At 38.7% G+C, this 11,028-nt stretch overlaps 1 protein-coding gene across 1 annotated transcript in view; it reads left to right on the top strand.

Annotated features, from left to right (window-relative positions):
• The window catches only part of ANKIB1 (ankyrin repeat and IBR domain containing 1), a 166,589-nt gene that overhangs the window by 129,924 nt on the left and 25,637 nt on the right, over positions 1 to 11,028 (top strand). Inside the window, exon 9 of the mRNA XM_007939818.2 lies at positions 573 to 661. Coding sequence (XP_007938009.1) covers positions 573 to 661 — 89 coding nt within the window. The remainder of the gene's footprint in view (positions 1 to 572; positions 662 to 11,028) is intronic.

The following is an 11,028-nucleotide window of genomic DNA, read 5'->3' as shown; positions in this document are numbered from 1 at the left end:
AAAAAAAATTGAGGAAGAAAGTAAATTTATTGTGCTGCCTGTTACTTCGGCATTCTAAGAGTCACATACAAGAATGTGACTTAAAGCAGTGCTTCTCAAACTTCCAAATGCCGAAGAGTCATGGGATTGTGTTGAAATGCAGATTCTAATTCCTAGGTCTTGTTGGTCTTGCTGTTCAGCATGTACAGCAAGCTTTAAGGTGATGGCAATGCTGCTAGCCAGTGGAACACACTGTGAGCAACAAAAATTTAAAGTGTTAGTGAAGTGAGAAACTAATTGACAAAAATGTTTTACCACTCTTAAGACATGCAAACCATGTTATAAATGTTTGGTAATCTATTTGGAACTTTTAAAATGTATAAGTGAATGTTTGATTAAAAAAAAAAAAAATTATCTGGTGGAATCCAATTTTGGAAATCACATCTTCAAATTCTCTTTTGAGATGCTTTGTCTCTTTAGTCATTGTGTCTTAGCTTTCTCAACTTTAAAACTGAAAGAGTATATCCTATCAACTTTTTCACCTTGATGTTGATGAAGAATTTTAAATTGCCTTTTCTGTTTTCTCTCTTCAGGGAGTGCCTTGGTGAAGCACATGAGCCTTGTGACTGCCAAACATGGAAAAATTGGCTACAAAAAATATCTGAAATGAAACCGGAAGAACGTAAGAGGAATTTTAGATAGCTATGCTACAGATTTTCTAATGATATTCAAAGATAATGTGATCATACTCATTACAGCCTTCATTTAAGAGGTTTTTCAACTTTGTTAATGCTAGAGCTCCCCTGTTTAATGTCATTGCTCTGAACAATATCCTTTTGGAGATCTCAGGGTTTTGCAAGGGGGAATTGTAGACAGGCTCCATGGTTTAGAGGACTTATTTTCTTGCCTAAAATAAACAAGGTAAACCAAGGTCACAGCTAAGTCGTTTTCCTTCAGCTTTTCCTGTAAGATCATATAGCTTACTGGTGGCAGACCTGGAATTCTATACTCAAAATCCTGCTCTTAACCACTTAATTCTCCTTGGGCTAGATTCCTGCCACTTTCCAGGATGATTTTTCTTACTACCTCGATAAGTGTGCCTAGACAGTACATGAAACTCATTTTAATGTTCATCTAAATGAAATATAAGGAGGAAAAAGTAGTAGAAAATATGCTAAGATCAGTTCAAAGAATTATTTACATGTAAGGATTCAGATACTATTTTTAAGTTCTGAAATGGCCTCTATTGTCTACTCAGAACAAAAAGCAGGAATGATTATATTTTCTGTAAAATGGTGGTTAATTTATAAAATTTTCAGACCAATTTTTTCATAATACATAATAATCAATACATGATCATTGAATGGAATTCAAATTGTCTTTTTAAGATTTTAATCTTTAAAAGAACTATGTTTTTGCTTGCATACATACTTATTCTACTAATAGCTCTTAGATTCTGTTACACTCTAATATTTGATTAAATGAAGTTAATACTTCTTACCAAGAGACCTAAATATACTAGGTTCTTAAGGAGAGAAGATCAGTATATTATCAATATGGACTGAAGTGAAGGGAAGAGTTAATGAAAGTCAGTAGGGGTGATGAAGACTCACCGGGTGGATTGAAGAGAGATAAGGTATTGCAAGTATTAAGAACGTGTGTGCCAAGGGACAGATGTATGAAATAAGAATGTTCAGCGAATTGGAAGTGAAGGCAGTTTACAGGGCAAGCTTTTATTGTAATAATACCTATTTCTCAAACACTGTTTACTTCATGCAGTCCCATAGAAAGAATTACAGTGCAGTCCACTAGAATGTAGTTAGGAACTAGCATTCTCTCAAGGGTAGGAGAAAAAAACTTACGTTGCAGACCACACAGCTGCTTTGTTCTAATGGCTTTGTGCTTTATTTATTACAACAATGGACAATAAATGTCATAAGAATATCCTAGTGCCTCTAGGCTTAAAATAAAACTGATGCTGAAGGGAGAAAAAAGGCCACTACTTTTAAACAAAAATTGAATGTTTTAAATGTGGAATGTGTTTAATGATTGGGTTTTATGGCAATACTCTTTATAAATGGTATTACCTCCACAGACTGAGTAACAAAACAGTATTTTTACAATTACTAGCTTGACCTTACTAGTCTGTACTAGTTTTCTAGGACTGATATAAAAAAGTACCACAGTATCAAAGGACAGAAATTTATTGTCTCAAAGTTCTAAAGGCTAGTAGTTTGAATTCAGGGTATCCACGGGGCTGTATTCTCTGGAAGCAGGAGGGGAAGATCCTGTCTTGGATCTTCTGGTAGCCCCAACCATTCCTTGGCTTGCAGCTGAAGTATGTAACTCTTTTGTCTATTGGCCCTCCTTCCTCTGTCTCTCTATGTTATCTCTTTTATAAGAATACCACTTCAATGATTAGGGCCCACCTTACCCCAGAATGACTTCATGTTAATTTAACTGATAACATCTTCAAAGACCCTACTCCCAAACAATGTCATATTCATAGACACCAGGAGTTAGTACTTCAGCATATCTTTTTGGGGAACATAATTTAGTCTATAATGTAACCATAAGTATGGTAAGTTCCCCCTGAACCTCCCTTTCTCCACTAAACTATCTGAGCATTCTATAGAGTGAGTTTAGAACTAGAGTCTGCTCAGTCCACTGCTTCTATTGTTTCTCCTTGCTATGTGAAATTCAAACTCAGTGCTTTATAGTACAGCAGAAACTACTAATCCATTGTTGATACAGACTTAAGGTAGGCACTCAAAGTTCCTTATAACAAGACAGCCCCAGTCCTCTACTGCTAGTTCCATCAAAGGGCTGCTGTTAATGTTCAGCCCTTCCAGTTCATATAGAGCCACTTCCCAGGGGACAGTCACCCCAAACCTTTGTGTCTCTTTCTTCCCCAGAAACATCTTATCAGGGGAGTGGTAACTTTTCCTTTTGTCTTAGGGAAAAAAACTGTCTAACTTCATTAAAATAAAGCAAAGCGTTTATTGAAAGTACAAGAACATTCAAATGGGGAATCAGAGGCTTCCAGCAGTATGTGGAAGCCATGAATCCAAGCATCAGCTTTATCTTAAGGCTAGGCTAGACTCAGGAGTTAAGAGTAAAGAATGTTCTGATTGGCTAGCTAATGTACATTCTTCTTATTGGCTATTTTCAGTAAATCATTACAGACATGGCCGGCAAGTTCTTTATGTAAGCACTTTTCTGTATACTAGCTAATCTACTTTCAACCACATTCTTCCTGAGGGCAACCTGCCCCTTCTTTGTTTATTTACTAACAGTTATGGGCCACCTCCAAAACACAGGTAGAGCTTAGGACAAAATGGATTTCAAATCAGACCTTATGTAAATCATTTTAGTTCTCAAACACCCCAAATTTTAGAGTGCCCTTACACATTCCCTGAGAGAATTACACAAAGGGCTATGATAGCACTCTACATCAAAAAGGCCTAATAGAACATGCTGGTGACCTGCTGGCACCTTGTATCTTGACTGACCACAGCACAAACATTCCTTAGTTACAAGCTTGGAGAAGTTAAGAAGAGTATGAAACTGAACCCTGGATCAGCCATTTTACTTTAGTCAGCCGTTCTATAATTTGGACGCCATGGTGCTTGTAAACTTCAAAACTCAAAGGATCTGCTTTCTGCCCAGCTTTTGGACACTGAAGTTAGCCTCTTACCCCCTCTTTTGAGAGTGTCAGCATACAGTCAGGGCCTTAATTGGATTGGCCACTCTCAGTGATTCCAAAGTGATTTTCTTTGCTTTTTTAAATTTTGTAGTTAATTCAGGTACAAATTTACAAAGCAGATTCATCTTACTGTCAATAGTTCATACACAGTTGGTTTCACAGCACTGATTAAAATCTCAGCAACAAATAGCTATCTTCCCATCTACTCCCTGTGACTACCCCCTTCCCTGTGTCCTTGTTATCTGTGCATTCCCATCTGTCCAACTTTCCCTCTGTGCAAATTTGCTGCCCTTCTGATCTCTTGTGGTTGATTGATCTAAGGGGTGCATCTCCCTGGAATAGGCTCCTAGGCCTTTTTACTGTTTGGCTGAGAGCTAATCCACAGAAGTGTCTAGTTCCAGGTCTGAAGGAGAACCTGGGGCCATGGTTTTCGCGGTTTCACCAATCTCCATTTGACCAGTAATTCTGGTAATTATTGTGTTTTTGAATTTTGTTTCACATTTTTTCCTCCCACTCTATCCAGGAGCTCCAGTTTTGATCCCTTTCCAAGTAGTTGGCATTGATAGCTGGGCATCATCTAGTTCTTCTGGTCTCAGGGTCCTGAAGGCTGATGTTAATCATGGTCCATCAGACCCTTGGATTAATTGTTTCCAGATGACTGATTTTCCTCACTTTTCTTTGCTCCTGATGAGGAGAGACCAATAGTTGCATCTTAGATGGCTCCTCGAAAGCTCTTAAGACCCCAGTCACTACTCACCAAAGTAGGATGTAGAACAAGATTTTTAAGTACTATGTTGTGCCGATTGAGCTTGATCTCCTCCAAGACTGTGGTCCCAAGCCTGAAGGCCCAGTGACTCACTCCCTCAAAGTGCTTGGTTGTCACTGTGAAGGTACTCCAACCTTGTCCCCTCTTAGTTCTTTAATGTATATGGATATTTTTGTAGCACAAATACACATGTAAGAATATCATCAGCCAAGTCTATCTATGGTCATGGATATATTCCTGTTTGCCTACCCACACCTCATATTCTCACCTGTCTATGTGTCCACCTGTACAAAGTAACATATTGTTTCTGATAATGCAGTATTGTGTATATAGTAGTATTTGCCTCTGTGCTTATACCTTTTGTGTACCTCTATGTCCTCCTTTTCCCTATTGTTATTGGGTTGGTTACATAACTTTTTCCTTTCCTTTAACCTAGATCAACACATGACTCTTAAATAGAAATTTTCCCTTTCCTTCCTTCCTTCTATCCCTGGTAACGAACAAAGTAAATTTCCTTCCCTGTATAAACCTTTCCTTAACTTTTTATAATAATAGACTCATACAATACATGTCGTTCTGGATTGACTTACTTCACTCATTGTTATGTCTTCCAAGGTCATGCATGTTGTGAGGTGATGGTAGATTGTTCATTATTCTCAAATGTTGCGTAGTATTCCATAGTTTGAATGTACCATCGTTTGGTTATCCATTCATCTGTTGATAAGCACTTAGGTTGATTCTGTCTCTTTGCTATGGTGAACAGCCAAATTGATTTTCTGACATATATTTTAGTAAAGACAAAGTAGGGCTTTTCAGTACAATTTGAGCAGGAAAGAAAACAAAACTAACTTGATTACAAGCATTCTTATGGGAAAAAATAATTCTGTAATTATGCATATGGAACTCTCTCCAGCCTTTTTACTTTCCTTTCCCCATTAATAAGTTTGTAGAATAGAAATTCTAGAATCATTAAAAAACATGGCATTTGGGCAGCATTTGCCCAGAGATGAAGCTAACAAGGCAGCAGGGATAGGAAAGAAGGACAAAGAGAAATGGTAAACATAGGGAGAAAGTGGGAAAAGTGCTGTTACATTGTGGGAATTGCAGTGAATGTCACAAAACAAAATGTGTATGAATTATTGAATAGAAAGCCAATTTGCTCTACAAACTTTCACCCAAATCACAATTAAAAAGAAAAAAAAAACTGAAAAAAGAACTACCATATGACCCAACAATTCTACTCCTAGGTATGTACCCAAAAGACTTGAAACTAGAGACTCAAAAAGAGACATGTATACCAGTTTTCATTACAATATAGTACTAGTCACAGTAGCCAATGGATGAACAGATAAAATTGTGGTATATGCATACGATAGAATACTGCTCAGCCACTACATCATCAAGAAATGAAGTCTTGAGGACTGAACAGGAAGATGGTGTCCTATCTGTAGCCCACACTACATGCTAGTTCCCTCTAGCATCTTAGTGCCTGAAAAACTAGATGCAGCAGTTTGAAGTGGGGATTCTGGCACTCTGAACAGCTCATTGACTCAGAGTATGCCAAACTCAGGAGTAGGATTAGAAGGGAGAGAAGGGCAGTGTAATTACCTGGAAAGGAAAAAAAAAGGCAAACCTGCCCTGTGGATCACAGACTGGCCAGTGAGATGGCATCGGAGGGCTCCCTAAGGCAGGGGAGAGAATGCACTGGAGGATGTGCAACCACTCCATGGATCTACCTTCAGCACCCGCCTTTATCGGTAAACTTGGAACCACAGGAAAGGAGCAGAGACCCCTCTGGCTCTGGGTGCTGCAGAATTGGGAGCAGAGAGGAAAGCTTGCTGCAAGTGAGAGGACCCTGGGACTAACTCGTGCAGACCCTGGGACTAACTGGTGGTGCCAGTAAGGGCAGCTATTCCAGGACAGTTTTTTGGCACAGAGGGTCCTGGGGTAGGGCTTTTTTGCAGCTGTCTGAATCTGGTGGAAGGTGGCAGCCCCCTAACCATTGGGGTCTTTGCCGAACTTGAGCTACAGGCCTTTGAGTAACAGTGTAACATCATCATTAGCAGCCTACTCAAAACCCTGGGAATGGCTACTGGTGCCTAGGAGCTTTTTTTTTTTTCTCTCTCTCTCTTTTTATCCTCCTTTCCTTGGCTCTTCCCTGCGTCATCCAATAGAAAAACCACATTAACCCACCACAACACCTGCTGGCTCAAATCCTAAACCCCCTTCACAAAACACAGAGAACTGCATTCACATTCCACACAGTGATTTCATCATCACAAAGAAAACTGCAGAGCAACCCAGCACACTGGAATTAATTACCAAAAAATAAAATACACCAGCTCCACCTTTGCAAAAATATTAAATCATAAAACCAAGACAAATCAATACATAACTAACAGTTAAAGACAACTTCAAAATGTTTAGGAAACAATAGGCAACCTCAAATCAAACAAAAAAAAAAAATGGATAAGATAATAGAAATACAATCCCAAACAAAAGTCTCATTAAACATGGAGGAAAAGGAGTGAACAGAATTATCTAAGAAGGAATTTAGAAGGTATTTATAGAAATCTACAAGAGCTCAAGGAAACCCCAAACAGAATCAAGGAGAACACAGACAGTACCCCAGAAGAACTCAGGAAAACCATTCAAGAACAAAATAACAAAATTAATACATAATCAGAACTCATACAAAAACAGCAGTTAGAAATCCAGAAGATGAATACCAAAATTGCAGAATTACACAACACAGTGGAAGCACAAAAGAATAGACTAGAACTGGCTGAAGAACACATTTCCCAACTAGAAGCTAAATCCCTGGACACCACCAGCCTGTATGAAGAAAAATCAGAACAAAGACTTAAGAGAAATGAAAAGAACCTAAGAGTTATATGGGACAACATGAAAAGAAACAACATACGCCTCATTGGAATTCCAGAACAAGAAGAGGAAAAAAAAAAACACTGAGGAAATTGTGGAAGACTTACTAACAGAAAATTTCCACTATGTCATGAAGGAAGAAAATATATTTGTCCAGGAAGCTCAAAGAACCCCATATAGGATAGCTCCCAAGAGGAAAACACTGAGACATATCATAATCAAACTCTCCAAAACCAGAGACAAAGAAGGAATCTTGTGAGCTGCCTGGGACAAAAGAAATATTACTTATAACAGTTGAACAGTTAGGCTGAGTTCTGATTACTCATCAGAAACCATGTAGGCAAGAAGGCAATGGGATGGTATATGTAAAACACTGAAGGAATAGAACTTCCAACCAACAATCTTATTTTGTTGTTGTTGTTGTTATATGCCGTCGAGTCGGACCCAACTCATAGCGACCCCTCCTTGGGTTTCCGAGGCAGTATCACTACGGAAGTAGATTGCCCCATCTTCCTTCCGAGGAGTGGCTGGTGGGTTTGAACCGCCAGCCTTCTGGTTAGCAGTCAAGTGCCTTAGCCACTATGCTACCACAGCTCTTATATCCAGTCAAAACGTCTATCAAATATGAGGGTTGAAATCATGACATTCTCAGAAAAACAGAAATTAAGGGATTTTGTGAAACCAGACCAACCCTACAAGAACTGCTTAAGGAAGTCCTTCCAGTAGAGAACCCACAACAGAACAAAATCAGGACAGATGATATCAACACTAAAACCAAATCAGAAATAGACACTCAAAATAAGACCATAAAACATTGTACACTAAAAAACAAGGAAGTCAGTCTGCACACGACAACAGCTACTAACCAAATAGAGGGAATAAAAGTTCTAGGTACAAAACTTCCAAATAGAGAAGAAAACAGGACAAAACCAACAGATCAACTAGAAGAAAACTCAGTGAAGATACAGAAGAACTCAACATCACAGTCAACCAACTTGACCTCATAGAAATATATAGAGCACTCCACCCAACAAAAGCACAATTCACATTCTTCTCCCATGCACATGGATCATTCTCCAGAGTAGATCATATGTTAGGACATTAAAACAAGCCTCAATAAATTCAGAAACACTGAAATACTACAAAGCATCTTCTTGGACCTGTTCTGGTTACCTGGTGCTGCCCTGACAAGAATACACCACAAATGGGATGGCCTTAACAAACAGGAATTTATTCTCTTACAGTTTGGAGGCTTTAAGTTCAAGTTCAAAGTGCCAGGCTCTAGGGGCTGGGTAAAAGCCTCTCAACCTCAGGGTCCAGTTCTGCCTCCTGCTTCCGGCTCACTGGAGCTAGAGGTGTTTTCACTCAGACAGCTGCTGGCTGCTGAGGCTGAGAAGCCCTAAGGTTGACAAGTAAAAAGGCACAGTCCTGATGTTACCAAAATACACGGCAGGCCATTAACTCAAGTCCATTGTAAGTCCCAAGGTCGTCAGAGCATAGCAGGCTGCTGAGCAACAACACGGCTACATGCAGGATCCAAGCGTGCCATAGACTAGAGACCATTCCGAAAGCTGCTGCTTATATACAGAAAGCAGACCACATACCCAAAGCAGCTACTCAGTTGCTTGTGGTAGATCCCACCATGGAGTTGATTGCCAGTCTCATTATGGGGAATAACTACCACCAGCTGCCCAGCCACTCAACCAGGCCCAGCCAAGATGACACACAAACATAACTACCACAGACCACAATCCTTTAAAATTAGAAATTAATAATAGGAAGATCAAGGAAAAAACATCAAGCATGTGGAAGTTGAACAATGCACGGCTCAACAACTACTGGAAAAAGAAGAAAAAAAAGTGAAATAAAAAAATTCCTAGAAACAAATGAGGATGAAGATACATCATACCAAAACTTATGTGACATAGCGAAAGCAGTACTCAGAAGTCAGTTTATAGCAATAAATGCATACATCAAAAAAGAGTAAAGAAACAAAATCAACAGTCTAACTCAGCACTCCAGCAATTAGAAAAAGAACAACAGAAGAATTCTACAGTATCTAGAAGTAAGGAAATAATAAAGATCAGACTAGAAATAAATGAAATAAAACAAAAAATAGAGAAATCAACAAAACAAGAAGCTGGTTTTTTTTAAAGATTAACAAAATTGACAAACCATTGGCAAATCTAACAAAAGAAAACAAAGAGAAGATGCAAATTACAAGAATAGTAAACAAAAAGTGTGTCATCACAACAGAACCAACTGAAATAAAAAAGATACTGACAGAATATTATGAAAAACTGTACTCCAACAGATTTGAGAACCTAGAAGAGAAGGACAAGTTTCTGTAATCACAAGACCTACCTAAACTATCCCAGTCAGAGATAGAATACTTGAACAGACCCATAACAAAGGAAGAAATAGAACAGGTCATAAAAAAAAAGTGTCCCACAAGAAAAAGTCCTGGCCCTGATGGTTTCATTGGAGAATTTTACCAAATATTCAGGGAAGAGTTGACACCTATACTACTCAAGCTATTCCAGAACATAGAAAAAGATGGCATACTTCCAAACTCATTTTATGAAGCAAGCATAACCTTAATACCAAAACCAGGAGAAGACGCCACTAAAAAGAAAAACTACAGACCAATATCCCTCATGAACATAGATGCGAAAATCTTCAACAAAATCCTAGCCAACAGAATCCAACAACATACCAAAAAAATAATACATCCTGACCAAGTGGGATTCATATCTGGTATGCAGGGTTGGTTCAACATCAGATAAACAATCAGCATAATCCACCACATAAACAAAACAATAGAAAAGAACCATATTATTATGCCAATTGATGCAGAAAAGGCATTTAATATAATACAACACCCATTCCTGTTCAGAACTCTCAGCAAAATAGGAATAGCAAGGAAATTCCTCAACATAATAAAGGGCATATGTGCAAAGCCAATAGCCACTATTATTAATGGAGAAAGACTCAAAGCATTCCCCTTGCAAACGGGAACCAGACAGGGATGCCCTCTATCACGACTCCTATTTAACATTGTATTGGAAGTCCTAGCCAGGGCAATAAGGCAAGAAAATGAAATAAAAGGCATCCAAATTGGCAAAGAGTAAGTAAAGCTATCTCTATTTGCTGATGATACGATCCAAACACAGGAGCTCTGGTGGTGTCATGCCTCAGGCATTTGACTGCTAACCAGAAGGCGTGGGGTTCAAACCCACCAGCCACTCTTTGGAAGGAAGGTTGGATAATCTACTTCCAAAGTGATACCACCTCAGAAACTCAAGGAGGGGTCACTGTGAGTCGGATCTGACTCAGCAGCAGTAGGTATGATCCTATGCATAGAAAACCCAAAAGACTCAGCAAAAAACTACTGGAACTAATAGGTTCAGCAAAGTGGCATGATACAAGGTCAACATACAAAAATAAGTTGGATTCCTCTACACCAGCAAAGAGACCTCTGAGAAGGAAATAAGGGAAACAATACTATTTACAATAGCTACTGAAAAGATAAAATATCTAGGAATAAATCTTACCAGAGAAACAAAAGACCTATACAAAGAAAACTATAAAACACTACTGCAGGAGACAACAAGGGATCTACATAAATGCAAGAACCTGCCTTGTTCATGGATAGGTAGACTGAATATTGTGAAAATGGCAATACTACCTAAAG

The sequence above is a fragment of the Orycteropus afer genome, unplaced genomic scaffold (genome assembly GCF_000298275.1).
Source record: "Orycteropus afer afer isolate SDZICR_OR568_19922 unplaced genomic scaffold, OryAfe1.0 scaffold00063, whole genome shotgun sequence".
Lineage (NCBI taxonomy): Eukaryota > Metazoa > Chordata > Mammalia > Tubulidentata > Orycteropodidae > Orycteropus > Orycteropus afer.
This window is presented reverse-complemented; position numbering and strand designations above follow the sequence as displayed.